We start from the raw sequence: 19,408 nt of genomic DNA, 5'->3' as shown, positions 1-19,408 counted from the left end.
ATTTATTTATTTGACACAGAGAGAGAGACAGCAAGAGAGGGAATATAAGCAGAGAGAGTGGGAGAGGGAAAAGTAGGCTCCTTGCTGAGCAGAGAGCCCCATGCGGGCTCGATCCCAGGACCCTGGGATCATGACCTGAGCCGAAGGCAGATGCTTAGCCGACTGAGCCACTCAGGTGCTCCATCCCTTGAGTTTTTGAGGTAAAACCAATTCCTGTGAGCCAAGCATGAGGATATCGTGCCAGTTCTACTATGGAATATCCATGTGTGGCCCTGAAACCAGGCTAAGTTAATGATTACCCTAGCAGTTGATTAAACTGCTTGGTTTCACTAGACTGCAAGCAGTTCACCTGCAGAGGAGTCTCCAAAAAGCAACATGTTCCCTTTGCTCTTTGGGGCTGGACTGGTGGTTCTGAACCTAGTGACTTCTGCTAAGAGCCAGAAGACAGAACCCCTTAGTGGCTCTGGGGACCAGCTGCTCTTCCATGGAGCAGATCGATCTGACTTTGCCATCATGATCCCTCCAGCAGGCACAGAATGCTTCTGGCAATTTGCCCGCCAGACTGGATACTTATATTTCAGTTATGAGGTGAGTACACGGGCTCCTCTCGCCATACTGGGGACTTGTTTTTTTTGTTGTTGTTTGTTTGTTTGTTTCCTTTTGCAAAGTGGGACAAGTTTTATTCAAATACAGGATTCTGGTTGTCTTTATTATGCTGTGATTCCCTACCTGTTAATGAAATGGATCTGCACTTGGATGGAAACTCTTGATGGATGACTAATCACTAAAACATATGGCTTGACTTCTCAAACTGGGGGCAGTGGAGGTGTGCTCAAAGCCATGGGACAAACATACTGCCTCTTCCTGGAGAGGTAATCAAATATATTTTAACTCAGATTTGGAGATGAGAGAGAATCCATTTTTATAAAATAATAAAACAATATGGTACAAAGTTGAATGAAAACTTACACGAACTTTGGAAACAGACTCTGATTATTTCAAAGAAAGATGCTTCAGTTTATGGGACCGGGAGAGCAACATTTACTCTGCTGCTTTAAGGAGTAATTCTGGCAGACCACAGAATCACTGGCTCAGGGTCCCTCTATTTGGCCAGGCAGGCCTCTATTTCTTTGGGAAGGGGAATGTTTTCAAGTTGCCTGTTGATAGGCTAAGTACATTTATCCATCCTGTGGTCTTATACCACAGTGCCCAAGAATGGTGAACTCAATAGTAAAGTCAAAGGCTGTTAATTTCTTTTGTTCTTTGTCTTAGAAACCTGTTAACTTGGGGCCCCTGGGTGGCTCAGTGGGTTAAAGCCTCTGCCTTCGGCTTAGGTCATGATCCCGGGGTCCTGGGATCGAGCCCCACATTGGTTTCTCTGCTCGGCGGGGAGCTTGCCTCCTCCTCCCTCTCTGCCTGCCTCTCTGCCTACTTGTGATCTCTGTCAAATAAATTAATAAAATATTTTTTTAAATAATTAAAAAAGAAACCTGTTAACTTTCTAAATTTTGTTTACATAGTAAGACTATATTGATCTTATTCCATTGCATTGTAACTCAAAGCTTATTTTAAGTTAGTTTATCAGAGCCTTTTCTTATCTCTCAATTTATAACAGGACAGTAGCTATTAGTAAGCACACTGTAGCATGGGCTTATCAAGATCCAGCTTGAGAAGTGGCTATTGAATGTCCTATTTATTTGCTGTCAAGCAGCAACTAAGCCCAAGTCTGAGACACCACCAGGGAAGTCAAAACCAAGCAAGTTCAATCAAGAACTCTACAAAAACATACGTATCAATCAATACACACCAGATGGACATTCTGAGACAGGTCTTCCTAAGAGGAGTGTTACTGGCATTTTGGGTAATTCTTTGTCTTACAATACTGTTTCTAATGTGGTAGGATGTTCAATATTGCTGTCTCTTTCTACTCAACCCCCACCACCACTGTTGTCTCAATCCAAACTCCCAGGATGGCAGTACCATCCCTGATTGAGAACCACTGTGCAGATGATCAGGAATGTCAATCGTGGCACTTAGCTAGCTTTCTGTGATGTAGCAGGGGCTTTTCTCCCTCTTTAATGTGTCTTGGCAGGTGCAGCGGACACTGGGAATGTCACATGACCGACATGTTGCTGCCACTGCACACACCCCACAGGGTTTCCTCATAGACTCCTCTCAGAGTGTTCGAGGCCAGATAAACTTCTCTACCAAAGAAACAGGTCTGTTTTCATCACCAGTTACTGTAATAATCATTAGTTTCTTTGAAACTGGGTCAATAATGAGGAAGTACTGAAATTACTGAAGTACATGAGATGTAAAAGCTCTGGCTTTTTCACAGAGGGATGATCAAACAGTAGGGGGACTAAACAGCTTCAAACACCAAAAACTAGCCTTGAGCACCAACATCAAAACTTCACAGCAGATTGCCAGCAGCAGAGGCAGTCTGTCCCCTGGCAGATTCGGGACAGGGTCTCAAGGTGACTATTTTAACTCCAGGGTCCAGAAGCTCACTTTTATCTCATTGTCTCCATCTGAACAGGTTATGAGAAAGTGACCAAAATAGATCCATTTATAATACAGAATTCCAATTAACAAATTTATTTGAGGACAGCACTTCTTTCTATTCAGAGTACTTGAGGCAGTTACTAAACAGAAGACTCAGAACGAAAGGTAACGCATCACAGTGAAAATACCCACGTTCCACAACAAAGCACTTCTCCAGTCACCAGAAAATTTCTACAGCCAGATCGAGTCTGTCCCCACCTTGGACAACATGGGTCAGTTTTTTGGGTTTTGGTTTTTTCTCTCGAGAGAGAGTGAGCAGGAGCACAAGCATGCACGTGGGCAAGCACACAAGCAGGGGAAGGACAAAGGGAGAGAGAGAAACAAACTCCCCACTGAGCAGGGAGCCAGACATGAGGCCCAATCCCAGCACCCCAAGCTGAAGACAGATGCTTAACCAACTGAACCACCCAAGTGCCCCCAGCATGGGGTCAGTTTTAACTGCCCTTTCTACCAGCCGGGTTTATGAAGAAAGACAATGTTTCTCAACAGGGACATAAAACAATCCTTCATTGTGTAGCACAGGATATTCAGCACTCTAGGTTAGTTAGCACCTTTGGCCCCTACCTGCCAATACTGCCATCCAATCATTTTGACAATCAAATATGCTGCCACACCTTTCTAATCCCGCTTCTCCCCACTTCCACATACATACAAAGGGTGGCAACCCCCGTTCAGAATCAGCACGAGTATATACCCTAAACCATCGGCTCCTGTACAAACCACTTTGCAGGAAGTTACTCCATTCAGCAGGATAGCTTCTTTCATGCAAACACATCAATTTTTTCTCTAGTCTCAAGTTCAAGATGGTATCCCCCAGCTCTAATGGTGTATAAGAAGCAGGAAAACAACCATGCTCTTAATTTCAGTTCACTTTGTCAAGCAGAAGAGCTTCAATAAGAGATGTGAGAAATATATGTTGAAAAAGACAGAGAAAACGTTTTCAATCTAGTATAGAACTAACTTAAATTTACTTACAAATTTACTAATTTATAGAACTAAGTCACTAATATTTGGCAAAACACTATATTGTAATTTGTACTTAGTAAAATAAGTTTCATGGAAGATCATGTAAGGTTTCCACATAAAAAATTGGATCTTTCTACTTCCTAAGTAAAAGGAAGGAAACTACAGTAGCACCTTTAACACTGGTACACATGGGACGCCTGGGTGGCTCAGTTGCTTAAGCGGCTGCCTTCGGCTCTGGTCATGATCCCAGCATCCTGGGATCGAGTCCCACATCGGGCTCCTTGCTTGGCGGGGAGCCTGCTTCTCCCTCTGCCTCTGCCTGCCACTCTGTCTGCCTGTGCTTGCTCTCGCTTCTCTCTCTATGACAAATAAATAAATAAAATCTTTAAAAAAAAAAAAAACAAAAAACCCCAAAAAAACCACTGGTACACATGTATCTTTGGGGAAACCTAGAGGGTGTTGGATCAACAAAGGGTGGAGACCAAGCTTTAGTAATGATTTAGTAATGATTCCTACAGGTTTTTATCAGCTTTGTCTAAAAAATCAGCAAAATCACTTTGGTTCGGTGCAAGTGTACCTCAATTTTGGAGTCTTCTACGAGGGGCCTGAGATGGACCACAAACAGAAGAATGAAAGAAAACAACTGAACGATACTCTGGATGCCATTGAGGTAACCATTTTGTGGGAGTAACAATATGGAAACATCCTTGGAAATAATATCACCTGAGTGAGTGCTCACCTGGGGAGAAACCAAACAGGCACAGGGATCTGAATCCTTTAATTTTTAGGACTTGGAGCTCTTCAAATTCCTCACTTGTTTTATACAAGGAGCTGGCAAACTCTGGCACACAAACTAAATCTGGTCCATTTCCCGTTGGAATGACCCATTCAGGGGCGCCTGGATGGCCCAGTGGGTTACAACCTCTGCCTTCGGCTCAAGTCATGATCTCAGGGACCTGGGATCAAGCCCCACATCAGGCTCTCTGCTCAGCAGGGAGCCTGCTTCCCTCCCTCTCTGCCTGCCTCTCTGCCTACTTGTGGTTTCTCTCTGTCAAATAAATAAATAAAATCTAAAAAAAAAAAAAACAAAAAAGAGGAATGGCCTATTCACCATTTTAAAGTGTACAATTCTGAGGTTTTTAGTATATTCCCAAGGTCCTGCCACTATCACATCTAATTCCAGAACAGTTTCATCACCCAAAAAGAACTACACCCCTTAGTCACTCTTCCTTCCCCAGGACCCCTCCTAGTCCTCGGCAAGCATTCATTAATCAACTTTCTGTTTCTATAAATTTGCCTATCTTGTACATTGTATGTATGTATCATACATATAGTGTATGAGTAGAATCATCCAATGGGGCCTGTTTCCAGACTCCTTCACTTAGTGAAGTGTGTTCTCAAAATTAATCCATATTGTAGCATATATTAGTACTTCATTCCCTTTTATGGATGACTAATACTCTCTTCTATGACTGTACCACATTTCACTTATCCACTCATCAGCTGATAGACATTTAGGTTGTCCACTTTTTGGCTATTATGAATAATGCAGCCATGAACATTTGCATGAAGTTTTTGTGTGAACATGTTTTCATTTCTGTATACCAAGAAGTGGTATAATCTGCTGGGTCACATGGTCATCTGTTTAACTTTGTGAGTAACTCCTGTTCTCCAGTGGCCAAGGCAAGTTACACTCCCACCAGCATATGTGGTTTTAATTTCTCCACATCCTCACCAACATGCCACTGTCTCTTTTATTAATAGTCATCCCAGTGGGTGTGGAGTTGTATCTTGTGGTTTTGAGTTCTGTCTCCCTAATGGCTAAGACCACTGAGCATCTTTTCATGTTTTTTGGGCCATTTGTCTATCTTCTTTGGAGAACTGTCTATTCAAATCCTTTACCTATTTTAAAATTGGGTGGTCTTTTTATTGATGAGGTATAAGTTTTTTTAAATATTCTGGATGTAAATCCCTTATCAGGTAAGTGATTTGCCAACATTTTCTCCATTCTGTGGGATGTCTTTTCACTTTCTTGATAGTATTTTTCAGTGCACAAAAGCCCACTGCCTGTTTCCGCAAATGACACTTCACTGAAACACAGTTATGCTCATTTGACAATTACACACAGCTGCTTCTGTGCTAACAACGGCAGAGTTTGGTAGTTGCAACAGACTGTACTGCCTACAAAACCGAAAATATTTACTATCTGGTCCTTTAATAAGAAGTCTGTAGGCCCTAGTCTTCTACCATATTCGAAGAACAGAAGACATCACCAGAATAGCAATGACGTACAAAGTACATACCTAAATCTAGAAATACTGTGAGACACCTGAAAGAGCTTTCTAGTTTCAACATTGAAATTTTTCATTATAAAATTGTGTCTTTTAGGCAACCCTCCTGGGTCCCCTCCCTTTTCAGGAGCTTTGTGCTATCACTTTGCTATGGCTCAATAAATTTTGCTTTGCTGCTCACCACCAAAAAAAAAAAACAGACTTTTTCATATACAGCAAAACCAGCTTTACTAACAACTACAATAACCAACTTACTACGTATCATAAAATTATAAGTAAGCTACTCAACTTCCAGGTAACTTAGATTAGTGCTCGTGAGCACCCAGGTGAGACTAGACAGGAGGTAGGGAGGACCCTCTCTTTACTTCATTTTCTGTCCCACAGGAGAGTACACGGAAGATGCAGAACAATATCTTCCACATGTGGCGATACTACAACTTTGCCCGTATGAGGAAAATGGCTGACTTCTTCCTTCTCCAATCAAACTATAACTATGTGAACTGGTGGTCAACAGCTCAGAGCCTTGTTATTATTCTTTCTGGAATCCTGCAGCTGTATTTCTTGAAGCGTCTCTTCAATGTCCCAAAGACTACAGACACGAAAAAGCCAAGATGCTAAGCCAAAATGACTACAGCAGCCTAGGCTCTCTTCTTCTGCGGCAGAAGCTCTGTCAAAGTTTTGGTCAAATAAGCTTTGTAGATTACTGGAAAAAATCAATTTATCTTGTTCGAACATCTTAGTCTATTGCTTTCCTTTCCTCTCCAGTTGCCTCAAAATGGCAATAAAATAATAAATGTGCAAGTTTTGATATTAGCTATTACTAAAGTGTGTTCCAAATGCTACCATAAAAATACTGTTCAACATACAGCGGTCCCTCAACCTTTACTAAGTCTATCTAGAGGGTTTACACATAACCTTGGGAAGGAGAAGAATTGAAAAAAAAAAAAAATGGGACAAAACATATCTGTTTTACATGTTGCATACAAAAACAGGAATTGGTAGACTGCTTTGTTGTAGTTGAAAATTTTATTTTTAGATGTCACCTTTGGAATTTAAAATAAGCAGGAAAAAAGTGTATTTAAAGAAATGCTTTATAATACAGGCAGTTTTAAAAAAACTTAGTGGAATTTTTTCATTAAAAAACATTTTAATAATTCCAAAAATAATTTTGGCAGGCATGGACAAAGGGGGAGGAGCTGAATTATTTCAGTGTCTATGATTAGTGCTTTCTATCTAGTCCAGTCAGGTAAATAAAGGTTTGTAAGGGAAATCACGTTTTAAGAAATCAAGGTGATGAAAATAACATTAGCCTGGGATCATACCATCTAAGAAAAAGGAGAACAAGAACCAAGATATATCATCAAAACTATACTATAACTACAGGAAATCCTATCCTTAGTAATAGAAATACCCGGTATATACGACATAAAAATAATTCTTACCATTTGTTTAACACCTAACATTTGCCAGGCACTGTGCTAAGTGCTTTACAAATGTGATTTCTAATTCTAAAAACCATTCTTAGGTAGATGGTTAAAGCTGTTTTTCGAAGCAAAAGAAGAAAATAAGCTTATCAAAGTTTAATGACGCCTCTAAAGCCATACAGCTGGCAAGTGTCAGAACCAGGGTTTGAATCCAAGAACCTACTATATAGAAAATTGGCAGAACAAATTGCTGTTATTTTATCCAAATTTCATTAGTAAAATCCCATATGTGACCTACCATTCTAATATGGTAATATCTGACTTCCATGGTATTAATAAATAATGAAGAAAATCAATTGTGTTCTTATCATGAGTTTGGAAAACAGTGTTATCACAGATAACAATAAGCTAGCTATTCTTGTCCTTAGTTCCAATGACTTAGAACCTGTTACTCAAGACAAGAAGCCCCTTGATTCAAATATAAAACACAGTATTCTATTTAGTCACAAACGCAAAGATCTGAAACACTGTTTTTGAGCCATTTCTGCATAAGAATCCAGCCTGCATTCGTCCATAATAGAATATTAAACTAAGAAGTCCCTGAAGAAGTCACAGTGTTGACAAAATTCAACATGATGATGGAGCCTACACAGACACAGGAAAGAAAGCTAGGCCCTTCCACACAGCCATAAGTCCTTGCGATGATTTCGTTTTAAGTCAAAGTCTCTTCATGCCGCACATATTCCCCAATGTCTGCTTGATGAAATACCACAATCGCCATGGGGTCTACTTTCCTGCAGTCTTGTGTAGACTTTGCTGCCACCCCAAAACCCTGGGATTCAAAAGAAGAGACACTGATTCACTCAAGTCATTCAGTTGGCACGCATTGAGGGGTAGAAATAATGAAGATGAAAAAATACAGTTCTTATCTTTGAGAAATTTGAAAGGTGCTGAAAATTTAGTCTCTAAAGCGCATTGATTGAAAATACATCCTTCTTGATTAAAAAGATACTTGGTTTTTATAACAGCTACCATCTCTACTCACCAAAGGGACGTCTGCCATGGAGTATACCACCACTCCCTGGTACTGACAAGTATTTTCAGTGATTCGACCCAGTCCAGATTTCAACACATGGTTCCCATACAGGAAGGACTGCTCTGCTCCAGGCTTTATCCACACTTTATACTATTAAAAAAAAAAAAAAAACCAGAATTAAATCCAAGAGGCATTAAAATCCTACTTGCTGTATCTCTGCACATAAGCCAGCTGCTGGATATGTGATTCACTTCTTGAAAGCATTTTAAGGAAAACAGAAAAATGGATGGTTATCTCAAATTATTCACGCCCTAAAGAGAACTGCCAGAAAGTTCTTTCCTCAACTCTGTAATCTCTCACACGGATAGTTTAAAAGCTCCTTTTCTGGATCCCACTATGCTCTCACCGAAGCCACCAATTTGCTTTTCTTGAGTGGGGTCTGCATAGGCTTTTCTACTCTGCTGGACATAACTAGGACTATGCAACCATACAGCATCCTCATGCCAGAACCCCAACCATGCCCAAGCAGCAAGACCTGCACACATCCCCACGAGCTGGCACGGACTCCGTGACAGAGAAGATACCCGATTATCTGCGTTCGGACGTGGCCCTCATCTTTGCCTTCCTTCCTCCCCAGTGGCCGACTGAATACCACCCTACAAACCTTGGCATAGGGTGCAAGGTAATCCAGAGCCGTGATGTGCAACCGGAACTTGTGAGTCTTAGTGAATTTTCCGAAGCAGGTCCCCAGCGACACTAGCTTGTCCCCAGAGATGTTGGCCGCCAACTTCAGGATCTTCTCACTGAAGGGGTAAGGAAGAAGAAGGTGTCAGATGGGAGAAGCTGGTGGGACCCAGTTATCCACCCGGGGCTCCTGTCGTCCACCCGGCACCGCCTCACCTCACATAGTACACACGGTCGTTGTGCAGCCTGAAACAGTAGGTGCCGTCGGGCCTGTCGACCAGCAGCTGAAGGTTCTCCCCGATGCTGAAAGCAAAAGGAGGGCTGGAGACAGCGCCCCAACAGCCTCCTCCCGGCCCCGCGTCCCCACTCTACCCGCCACACACACATTTCCCCTTCCCCTCCGTGCGCTCTTACTATTTCGCTATCTTCTCAAACATTACTCGGGTCTCTTCTTCAGTTAAAGGCCGCATTTTCCCGCTGGGTTACAACACCGAATCCGCGTGCCTCAGAGGCCGGAAGCGGAAGTCAGCCGCCGGCCGCTCCCTGGCAACCCCAAAGCCTGCCTCTCTAGCCGCCGTCAATTTGGTCCCTGCCCCAGTGCTCCGCAGCCTGGAGGACCATCGGCAAAGCAAGCGGGCCGGATACGAACCCCCAGCTGCTTCCGGTCCTGGATTCCGAGCCAGCGCCCTCGCAGGGCCGGAGGAGAAGTGACGCTGCTGCTGGAAGATGGCGGCGACGGCGACGGTCGCTTCGTCAACCACGGAGCCTGCCACAACGACGGCCACTGCCGCAGCTCTCGGGGAAGTGGAGGATGAAGGGCTCCTGGCATCGCTGTTCCGAGACCGTTTCCCCGAGGCCCAGTGGCGGGAGCGGCCCGACGTGGGCCGCTACCTCCGGGAGCTGAGCGGCTCCGGGCTGGAGCGGCTGAGACGCGAGCCCGAGCGCTTGGCGGAAGAGCGAGCGCAGCTGCTGCAGCAGACGCGCGACTTGGCCTTTGCCAACTACAAGACCTTCATCCGAGGCGCCGAGTGCACCGAGCGCATCCACCGCCTCTTTGGCGACGTGGAGGCGTCGCTCGGCCGCCTGCTCGACCGCTTGCCCAGCTTCCAGCAGAGCTGCAGGTGCGGCGGGCCTGGCACTAAGGGGGCTTTTAGCAACTGTAATAGCTGACATTTATGACGAAAGAAATAGCTAACACATAGCAGTTACCATGGGTCAGGTGCTCCTCTGAGCATTTTAAAAATCCACTTAAGCTTCATAACAGCTTTCGAGGTAGGTACTGTTATTCCCATTTTATGTATGAGGAAGTTGAGGTGGCTTGGGGATTGTCTAGGGGCACTTGGAAGCTAGTAAGCCCGCCCCAAGGCAGGATTGGAAAACAGCTGCACGTCCCTCCCTCACAGGACTGTTGTACTAGAGAATCCACGCAAAGCACTTATTGGGTCTGACATAGCTAACATTCTACGGTCGCCAGCTATAAGCTACACGAGCCGACCATCCAAAGGACAACGAAATCCTTTCATTTGAAGGCAGCAAAAATTATCCAAAAAAATCTCTTTTTATGCCATATTCTGCCTCTTTAGGCCTCAGTCTATTATCCTTAATTCTACCTTTCAGCCTTTCTCGATAAAATTTAAGTTTTGAGTCTTTGGATGTTTGACAATAGCTTCTATACCCTTCTGCCCGCCTTCCTATATAGGGGACTTCATAAAGCAGGTCTCTGTAGTTATGGAGAAGGGAAAACTGTGGAGTTAAAAGTGGAACAACACGCTAAGAAAAGATGAAGAGGCTGAGGGAACTTGAGGGTAAGGTTATAGCTTCTAAGCTGGTTAGGGATCACAAAAAGAATAGCTATTATTAACATTTACTGTGTGTCAGGTTCTGTGTTAAATGCTTTATACACATCATCTCATTTAATCCTCACATGCTTATGAGGTGGGTCCTACTACTATTTTACCAATAAGGAGAGAATTCAGAGAGCCTAAGTACCCTGCCACTGCTAGTTAAGTGGCAGATCTGGGCTCACAGATTTTTATCATTTATTAATTGTGTGATCTTGGACAAGCTGCTTAGCCTCTCTGGGATTAAAGTTGCCTCAAGGGTGATAGTACTTACCTCACAGGTTTGGTGTGAAGATTAAATCATAAACCATCCAGATCACTGTCCAGTTCATAATAAATTCTTGGTAATTGTAGCTAAGTTTTGGATGTAGAGTAGTGAGCAACCAATATTCTCCTATCTGTTACTAGGAACTTTGTTAAAGAGGCTGAGGAGATCAGCTCCAACCGCCGGATGAACACCCTGACTCTAAACCGGCACACAGAAATCCTGGAAATCCTGGAGATTCCTCAGCTAATGGACACCTGTGTCCGGAACAGCTATTATGAAGAGGCCTTGGAGCTTGCAGCCTATGTACGCCGACTGGAAAGGAAATATTCCTCCATCCCTGTCATCCAGGTAGCCACACTGCCCCAAAAGGACACAAACTGATGTTTTTATAATCAGTAATTCTGTGGTTATCACTGAACCTTTAGGCAGAAACCTTAGGGAAATTTTGCATGTTTTATTTTGGTTTCTAGTGCCCAGACAGGCTTGAACATGAAACATTCATTCATTCATTCAACTGATAAATATTAATCATGTGCCAGGCACTGATCTAGGTCTTGGGAAGACAATGACACAAAGCACAGAAGGTCCTAGATTTCATGAATGTAAGCGGATAGTTGGTAAATAAATAATATGATCCTTTCAGATAATGGTAACTGTCTGAAGGAAATAAACTAGGGAATGGGTAGGAGACTAGGATATGTACCCTAGGTAGAGTAGCGAAGAAAGGCTCTGCTGGAGAGAGAATATTTAAACTGAGACCCAGATGATGAGAAGGAACCAGTCACACAAAGATGTGGGGAAAGAGCAAACCAGAAAGTGGAAAGACCAGGTATAGCAGACTGAGGAGGGAACAAGTTGAGAGTGTTTAAGAAATACAAGGGTGCTTGGGTGGCTCAGTTGGTTAAACAACTGCCTTAAGCTCAGGTCATGAACCTGGAGTCATAGGATTGAGTCCCGTGTTGGCCTCCCTGCTCAGCGAGGAGTCTGTTTCTCCCTCTGACCCTCCCTCCTCTGGTGCATGCTCTCTCTCTCAAATAAATAAATAAAATCTTAAAAAAAAAAATACAAGGCAGAAAAAGAAAAAAGAAAAAGACAGCCAGTGTGACTGGACTGCAGTGAGCAGAGGGACAGAATTAGAAAGCCGCTGAGGCACGACAATTAAACAGGGCTTGTAGGCCACAGTGAACGCGGTATTTGTTGGTAAACCTGTACACATCAACTTTAGGAAATCTTCATATCAGGAAAGCAGTGGGAATGTTGATCTCCAATATTCAGGGGTAGTGGAATGGGTTCCTGGAAGTGTCATTCCCACTGTGATGTGACCAACTCCCTATGTTGTCAGGGCATCGTGAACGAAGTGCGCCAGTCCATGCAGCTGATGCTGAGCCAGCTGATCCAGCAACTAAGAACCAACATCCAGCTCCCCGCCTGCCTCCGTGTCATTAGCTTCCTCCGGTGCATGGATATCTTCACTGAGGCTGAGTTGAGGGTGAAGTTTCTTCAGGCCCGAGATGCTTGGCTCCGTTCCATTCTGACTGCCATCCCCAATGACGATCCCTATTTCCACATCACAAAAACCATTGAGGCCTGCCGTGTCCATCTGTTCGATATCATCACCCAGTACCGTGCCATATTCTCTGATGAGGACCCACTGTTGCCCCCTGCCATGGGTGAGCACACTATAAACGAGAGTGCCATCTTCTATGGCTGGGTGCTACAGAGAGTCTCACAGTTCCTGCAGGTGCTGGAGACCGACCTTTACCGGGGGATTGGTGGTCGTCTAGATTCTCTGCTGGGTCAGTGCATGTACTTTGGGCTGTCCTTCAGCCGGGTCGGGGTTGATTTCCGGGGCCAGTTGGCTCCTGTTTTCCAGCGGGTGGCCATCAGCACTTTCCAGAAGGCAATTCAGGAAGCAGTGGAGAAGTTCGAGGATGAAATGAATTCCTACACCCTCATCTCAGCTCCAACCATCCTGGGCAGCAGTAACCTGCCTGCTGCTGTGCCAGTCACTCAGCCGGGGACCCTGCAGCCACCCATGGTACTCTTGGATTTCCCCCCACTTGCCTGCTTCCTCAACAATATTCTGGTTGCCTTCAATGATCTGCGCCTCTGCTGCCCTGTGGCCCTGGCACAGGAAGTGACTAGGGCCCTGGAGGACGCTCTTGTCAAGGTGAGCACATTCTGCTGGCTCCCTGCTGGGACTTCTAACAGGTGGCCAGACTTTTGTAAAAAATAAATCAGTCTGTGTGATACGTGGTTGCAGACTTAGGCTTAGTGCGGTTTTAGACTTTTTCTGATTGAGAAGCTCTAGTTAGTCCCCCATGATGGGACCTAAAACAATACATAAAGTGGCTCACCTGTAAAAATGACTGAGTAATGTATTAGTTTTCTCCTGCTACATAACAAACTTCTACAAACGTAGCAGCCAAGATAACACAGTTCTCGTCTCCCAGTTTCTTTGGATTGGGAGTCCTGGGTTCTCTGCTCAGGATCTCACAAGGCTACAGTCAAGGTGTTGGCCAGGCGGCAGTCTCATCTGAAGCCTGGGGTCCCCTTTCAAGCTCATTCATGTTGTTAGATCTCTGTTCTTTGCAATTGTAGGTTTAAGGCCCTTAGGTCCTAGAAGCCACCTCCCTCCATAAAGTGTGGCTTTCTGTTTTAGGCCAACAGAGAGCAACTCTCCTGGGTGAGTCTCTTTATTTGTAGGGAAATCCTCAACCTTTTTTTAAAAAGGCTTATCTGATTAAGTAGGGCCCAACCAGGATATCCCTTGACTAATTCAAAGTCAACTGATTAGGGGCTTTAATTACATCTGCAAATTTTTCACCTTCGCCATATTAAGTAGGGGTTAGAAACAAGCCACACATTCTGCCTGCAGTCAAGGGGAAGGGATTACACAAAGGCGTGGATACCAGGGGTGGGATTCTTAAGAACCATCTTAGAATTCTACACAATACAAGAAATACTACAACTAATGATCTCCTGTAAAATATCTTTTACATATTTAAACCTTTATATAATGGGATGTTTCTTATGACTTACAGCATCTTACAGTTGCTGTCCGCCAGGTGGCAGTTGTGACATGGTTATATAAAATCTTTCTGAGCCCAACTCTCTTACTCTTGGGCTTGCCCGCTTTCATATCTCGAGTGTACTTTTTGCTTTAATAAACTTTCCCACTTGTGTTACTCAAAAAAAAAAAAAAAAGTCTGTTCAAGCCCTCCTGTAAGAGGAAGGAAGAATGAGCAATGAAACTTTGTAGTCAATGAATTCAGGTAATAGTAACATGCTAATGTTTATGTAGAACTTACTTCATTCCAGGTCGTGTTCATTATACTTTGTACCTATTGAGAACTGATCCTCACAACCCTAAGAGGTAGATCCTGTTGCAGGCCCTACTTTATAGATAAGGAAACTGAGGAACAGGGGGCACAAAGTGTTCAATCACCTCAAAGTCACAAAACCAGCAAGTGGCACAGCTAGGACTTGAACCAGGAACGTCAGCTAGGTTGCTCTTTTATTTTAATGTGGAACTTCTTTTTTAGCTCAGTGTTCTTTTATAAATTTTTAGCGGTCTAGCTTCTTAGAACCTCAGAAGCCTTACTCAGTAAAAATATTTTATAGTTTTGCCTCATTTTCCTGGACCCAATATAGTTGCGGTCCATCTCCTGTAGGAATTAAGAACCTTGATGCTCTTCCACTGGAAGTGGAAAGTGTGCCAGTAATGAAACAAGTTGGGTTTGGGTCAAAAATACATCAACGAAGCGAAAGAACTGTGGAGAGACCACAATTCTGAATTTAAACAAGACAGTAATATAATGTCCTGTTTGGAATGACTTTCTTTATGAAAACTTGAGGGCTGCATATTTGTGCTTAGTTTCAGGTACCACTGATGGTGATAGTCTAGTGACTGATGGTGCCCCTGTCTCCTAGGTAACCAAAACAATCCTGGCCTTCCATCGCGCAGAAGAGGCTGCTTTCAGCAGTGGGGAGCAAGAGCTCTTTGTCCAGTTCTGCACTGTCTTCCTGGAAGACCTTGTTCCTTATTTAAATCGCTGTCTCCAAGTCCTTTTTCCACCAGCTCAGATAGCACAGACCTTAGGTAAGAGAAAGGAGGGGAAACATCATGACAACTACTGTATTGATATAATTCATATACTAAATATTTCACCTATTTGTAAAATTCACTGTTTTTTAGTAAGTATACAGATATATACAGCCATTACCACTGTCCAGTTTTAGAACATTTCCATCACCCTAAAAAGAACGCTCCTGTCCAGTGTAGTCATTACCCAATCCCAGTCTTAGCCCCTGGCAACCACTCATCTGCCTTCTATTACAACAGATTTGCCTTTTCTGGACATTTCATATAAATGAAATAATACAGTATGTGTGTATCTGGCTAAGTGGAAGAAGCTAGTTATAGGAGAACCACATATTGTATGACTCTACTAATATGAAATGTCCAGAAAAGGTATTTTGAAAAGATTTTTTTTCAATCTGTCTTCACTTCGCTGTGTCCACTTCACTCTGTGCCAGGAGTGAAGGCTGGGGGAGACAGAGCTTCCTTTGGGCAGTTGTCCAGTGGCCACACCAGCAGAGTGGCTCTTGGCAACTTTCCCCCCAGCTTTCTCCTTGGGCCTGGCACAAGGAAGCCAATGCCTTCCGAGGTTCTCTTGGCTCTTAACTCCATGAACCCTCCACCGTGTTGTTCCAGATTACCTTCAAAGTCTCGATTTATAGTATGGCTTTTTGTTCCAAATCACAAAAACGGCTTTCACTGTATGGCATTGTGGAAATTGTGTCTGTTACGTCCTATAATTTTTTTTTTCCCCTCTGCGACACATCAATATTTAAATTTGTTAAACGTTTTTTCTATTTCACTTTCTCTACCTGTGGGTCAGGCATTCCACCCACTCAGCTCTCCAAGTACGGAAACCTTGGGCATGTGAACATCGGCCTCGTCCAGGAGCCTCTTGCCTTCCTCCTGCCGAAGAGAGAGCTGGTCCTCTGTCTGGATGACAAGGAGCTGGCGCCGGAGCTCGCAGCTCCAGCACCCGCCGCCGAGGAGTCAGGCATGGAACCCGCCGCTGCAGCTTGCCCTGAGGATGCGCAGGAGCAGGCGGACTCCGCTGAGGCGCCGCCGGCTGAGGTCCCTGGTGCGGACACCTAACGGGCGGGGCGGCCAGCGCTTCCTGCCGCGCCCGCGGAGAGGTGAGGCCGGCCTTGGAGAGCACGGCGCAGCCCCAGGGGGTAGGCTGGAAGGCATTCGTGAGCGCATACGAAAGGGGGAACCTCCATGCGTCACGCTTGCAAACGGTTGATTATACATAAAAACACGGAATTCAGTAATAAAGCTGCTGACGTCACGGAGGCGGGCTGCGCTCTAGGGGCCGCGCTCGCGCTTCCGGAAGGCGCGCGAGAACTCGGCTTCCCGGCGTCCCCCGCGACGGGAGCGCTCGCCTACGGGGGCCGGGGAGGGCGGAGACGACCGGGAGGATCTGTCCCGCGTACCGGGAACCGAATGGGAGCGCCGCTGCTGTTGGGGACGCTCCTGGCGCGGGCGCGTCCCTGCTTGGGACCAGCCCCACCGTGGGCAGGGGGAGCGGCGGGCGGCGGCGCCCGGGGCTGCAGTTCGGCGCCCACCCGGGACAGCCTCGAGGGCCCGGCGCGCCGGCGGTCCTACTGGCGCTACGTGCGGCGTCTGGTGCTGGGCGCGCCCCAGCCGCCCTACCCGCGCGTGTGTCAGGTCGGCGACCCGGCGCTGCGGGCCGTGGCTGGCCCGGTGGAGCCGGCGCAGCTGGCGGGGCCCGAACTGCAGCGGCTGGTGCAGAGGCTGGTGCAGGTGATGCGGAGCCGGCGCTGCGTGGGCCTGAGCGCTCCGCAGCTCGGAGTGCCGCTGCAGGTGCTGGCTTTGGAGTTCCCCGAAGCGCTCTTCCGCGCCTGCCCGCCGCGCCTGCGCGAGGCCCGCCAGATGGAGCCCTTCCCCCTGCGCGTGTTTGTGAACCCCAGTCTGCGGGTGCTAGACAGCCGCCTGGTCACTTTCCCTGAGGGCTGCGAGAGCGTCGCCGGCTTCCTGGCCTGCGTACCCCGCTTCCAGGCTGTGCAGATCTCAGGTGCGGCAGGGGCAGGGCGGTGGCTTTGGGGTGGTTGAGTAAACGCGTGCAGCTCTTCCCCTTTGCCCATGGAAGCGGCGATCTCTGGTCCTATGTAGTTTTCTCAAAGCTCCAGTTAAAAGGCAGATTTGTGAAGTGCAGGCTCAGCGAAGCCTGCCGGCGGAACCCTGCAGGGGACGTGATTCAAGACTGACTGATGGGGATGGGGGCTAGTGTGACAGAAGAGACAGCTTGTCTGGGACTTGGCTTGGGCTGGGAACGTGGCCTAGTTCCGACAGTACCTCACCACAGGTCCTCTGCTGTGTGCCCTCTCCCTGGCTGTCTCACACACGTACCCTTTTTACCCAATTGGATCTGTCGTGGTGGAATGGGAGAAGTGGGACCCAGCTTTCCCGAGGCCGGGATGATGAGCTGTACATGTTTGTCACACCGCAGGATATCTTGTGGAATGTGATTTGTTGCTGGGGTTGGGAAGATTGTTCCTCTTAAGTAGGCCACTTGGTCCAGGTCAAAAAGTAAATGGTATCCCTTAATTTCATAGTGTACCAAGTTGAAAGACTCTTAGGAATTGAAATAAATCAGCAGTACTTCAGAAATGGGAGAAATGTTTAGAAAGGAGACACCTTACAAAGATCATTTCTCATCTCGGCCCCATAGTAAGTCCAGCAACCTATTGTCAGCGTTAGAGCCACATTGAATACTTGGTAATGCACATGGTTGAGGCATCTTTTCTGGGAAGAATAGGGGCTGCTGTCTACATTCCCTTCTATGTTGCCTTCTGTGAACACCAGAGGTAGGGGAAAGGTGAGGAGATTAAAAATGATGCGGTTAAGCATATCCTTAACCAGGCTGTAACTTACTTTGCAGGGCTGGACCCCAAAGGGGAGCAGGTCGTGTGGCAGGCGAGCGGATGGGCAGCCCGAATCATCCAGCACGAGATGGACCACTTGCAGGGCTGCCTGTTCATTGACAAAATGGACAGCAAGACATTTACAAATATCTACTGGATGGAGGTGAATGATTAATTTTTTTCTGCTGCATCTGAGGATTCTGGAAACCCAAACACGGACACTTGGGATTTGAGCTGGGTTTGACTTGCCTGGTATCAACTTGATACTGGTTTGGTCTGACAGAAAACAGTGAATTGCCAAACCAGGTTAGAGGAGTATATCAAAAATGTTTGCCCTGAAATCAGCCATGGACAAAATATTACCTTCAACTTGAGAAGAAAATGAACTCCCCCGAAAGAGTGAACATTTCCTGATGATTTTGTTGGTGGTAATTGGGGAAAATAAATAACCACTCTTAGTAGACTTTATTTCATAGACCTGTATAATGTACCCTGAGCCAAGATTTGATAATGACATAGTCCCTAATATCTGAAAGCTTTGTTTAAAAATGCCGGTTAAGACTGTGGTTGATCATCTTCACTGAGTTCTTATTTTTACAAAGGGCTTGTATGTGTCTTACCTGCAGAGTCAGTCCTTTGCCTTGAACAGCAGTTTGCTTGTGTAAGTAAAACAGAACATAATGGTCACAGTTCATGAAGTGTTTAATGACAGTATTAACATGAATGAGTACCTACACATTTTACCGGGGTCACAAGTTTTGGGTGATGATTTCCCTGCTAAGATTTCTTGGGCAGCTGCTGTTTGGCTCATTCTTGTGGTGGAGCTCATGGATCAGGGCTAGGGGAGGGATGATAGTTGAGGAAGCAATGAACCTCTTCCTGTCACAATTAGAAAAGAAACAAAGCAAAACTTGTGCTTCCTGGTCACAATTATTTTTGGAAAAATAAATTAGCATCAACCTGACCAACGATTAGCCTTAAGATACTGTCAGAGTTTTGCAAGATCTAAAGGAACTTGTTTCTCTAGATACTGGTCTTGCCTCATTTTTATGTTGAGTTTTGCAACACAGGTACTCTTACCACAATCCTCAAAATCCTGTTACCCTTGTAGTCAGTCCCGTAAGTTGTTTAGAAAAAACTTGTTTTAAACAGTAATTAACTAAATGGATCCAGTATGGCTTTCTCGAAACAGACCACCCCATGGGGCCCTACAAGGTCAAGCCAAAGGTAACTGGCTCTCTCTGCATTAAACTTTGGAAGGGTATAGGAGCCAGCACTGCTCCAAGGTCATGTTAGATATTCAGCCACTGGGGAGGTGTGTATACTAAAAACATGGATCCTTAAGAAAATTAGAAGTCAGTGACCCT

At 45.4% G+C, this 19,408-nt stretch overlaps 4 protein-coding genes and 1 long non-coding RNA gene across 8 annotated transcripts in view; 3 read left to right on the top strand and 2 right to left on the bottom strand.

Moving 5' to 3' along the window:
- NIP7 (nucleolar pre-rRNA processing protein NIP7) overlaps positions 1 to 9,536 on the bottom strand; it is a 58,227-nt gene extending 48,691 nt beyond the window's left edge. The window contains exons 1-5 of one of the 3 annotated variants that reach the window (XM_032326383.1): positions 9,381 to 9,536; positions 9,183 to 9,269; positions 8,947 to 9,085; positions 8,292 to 8,432; positions 6,918 to 8,078 (exon numbers count right to left, since the gene is read on the bottom strand). In XM_032326383.1, coding sequence (XP_032182274.1) covers positions 7,959 to 8,078; positions 8,292 to 8,432; positions 8,947 to 9,085; positions 9,183 to 9,269; positions 9,381 to 9,436 — 543 coding nt within the window. In that variant the 5' untranslated portion in view covers positions 9,437 to 9,536 and the 3' untranslated portion in view covers positions 6,918 to 7,958. Of the gene's footprint in view, positions 1 to 6,917; positions 8,079 to 8,291; positions 8,433 to 8,946; positions 9,086 to 9,182; positions 9,270 to 9,380 lie in introns of those variants that run through there. The other 2 variants (XM_032326384.1, XM_032326385.1) reach the window with 2 other exon arrangements.
- TMED6 (transmembrane p24 trafficking protein 6) lies at positions 157 to 6,642 on the top strand. Of its 2 annotated transcripts, none has more exons than XM_032326381.1 (4): positions 157 to 588; positions 2,099 to 2,219; positions 4,050 to 4,201; positions 6,207 to 6,642. In XM_032326381.1, the coding sequence occupies exons 1-4, from the start codon at positions 376 to 378 to the stop codon at positions 6,438 to 6,440; spliced, it is 720 nt and encodes a 239-aa protein (XP_032182272.1). In that variant the 5' UTR covers positions 157 to 375; the 3' UTR covers positions 6,441 to 6,642. The 2 variants fall into 2 exon arrangements, with proteins under 2 accessions (XP_032182272.1, XP_032182271.1); XM_032326380.1 differs by having other exon boundaries at positions 161 to 588; positions 2,093 to 2,219.
- A 59-nt stretch (positions 9,537 to 9,595) lies between the features above and the next one.
- On the top strand, positions 9,596 to 18,171 carry COG8 (component of oligomeric golgi complex 8). Its single transcript, XM_032326370.1, has 6 exons — positions 9,596 to 10,087; positions 11,216 to 11,423; positions 12,418 to 13,245; positions 15,009 to 15,177; positions 15,980 to 16,289; positions 18,059 to 18,171. The coding sequence occupies exons 1-5, from the start codon at positions 9,693 to 9,695 to the stop codon at positions 16,246 to 16,248; spliced, it is 1,869 nt and encodes a 622-aa protein (XP_032182261.1). The 5' UTR covers positions 9,596 to 9,692; the 3' UTR covers positions 16,249 to 16,289; positions 18,059 to 18,171.
- LOC116580245 lies at positions 14,899 to 16,074 on the bottom strand. Its single transcript, XR_004281567.1, has 2 exons — positions 15,969 to 16,074; positions 14,899 to 15,172 (listed from the first exon to the last, which is right to left on the bottom strand). It is a non-coding gene; the product is annotated as an uncharacterized LOC116580245 (long non-coding RNA).
- Positions 16,250 to 18,946, top strand: PDF (peptide deformylase, mitochondrial). The gene is made up of 2 exons (XM_032326379.1): positions 16,250 to 17,191; positions 18,059 to 18,946. Exons 1-2 carry the CDS (start codon positions 16,375 to 16,377, stop codon positions 18,214 to 18,216), a joined length of 975 nt encoding a protein of 324 aa, XP_032182270.1. The 5' UTR covers positions 16,250 to 16,374; the 3' UTR covers positions 18,217 to 18,946.
- Positions 18,947 to 19,408: the final 462 nt, after the last annotated feature.

The sequence above is a fragment of the Mustela erminea genome, chromosome 19, assembly GCF_009829155.1.
Source record: "Mustela erminea isolate mMusErm1 chromosome 19, mMusErm1.Pri, whole genome shotgun sequence".
NCBI lineage: Eukaryota > Metazoa > Chordata > Mammalia > Carnivora > Mustelidae > Mustela > Mustela erminea.
Note: the sequence above shows the minus strand (reverse complement) of the source record. Positions and strands in the feature narration are given on the sequence as shown.

Bases quoted from the DNA above. Each gene is read 5' to 3' on its own strand.
- PDF (XM_032326379.1), top strand. From the start codon at position 16,375: ATGCGTCACGCTTGCAAACGGTTGATTATACATAAAAACACGGAATTC. The intron at 17,192-18,058 runs GTGCGGCAGGGG...CTTACTTTGCAG, and splicing joins CCAGGCTGTGCAGATCTCAG to GGCTGGACCCCAAAGGGGAG.
- COG8 (XM_032326370.1), top strand. From the start codon at position 9,693: ATGGCGGCGACGGCGACGGTCGCTTCGTCAACCACGGAGCCTGCCACA. The intron at 10,088-11,215 runs GTGCGGCGGGCC...ATCTGTTACTAG, and splicing joins AGCTTCCAGCAGAGCTGCAG to GAACTTTGTTAAAGAGGCTG. The intron at 15,178-15,979 runs GTAAGAGAAAGG...CCTGTGGGTCAG, and splicing joins TCAGATAGCACAGACCTTAG to GCATTCCACCCACTCAGCTC.
- TMED6 (XM_032326380.1), top strand. From the start codon at position 376: ATGTTCCCTTTGCTCTTTGGGGCTGGACTGGTGGTTCTGAACCTAGTG. The intron at 589-2,092 runs GTGAGTACACGG...GTGTCTTGGCAG, and splicing joins ACTTATATTTCAGTTATGAG to GTGCAGCGGACACTGGGAAT. The intron at 4,202-6,206 runs GTAACCATTTTG...TCTGTCCCACAG, and splicing joins ATACTCTGGATGCCATTGAG to GAGAGTACACGGAAGATGCA.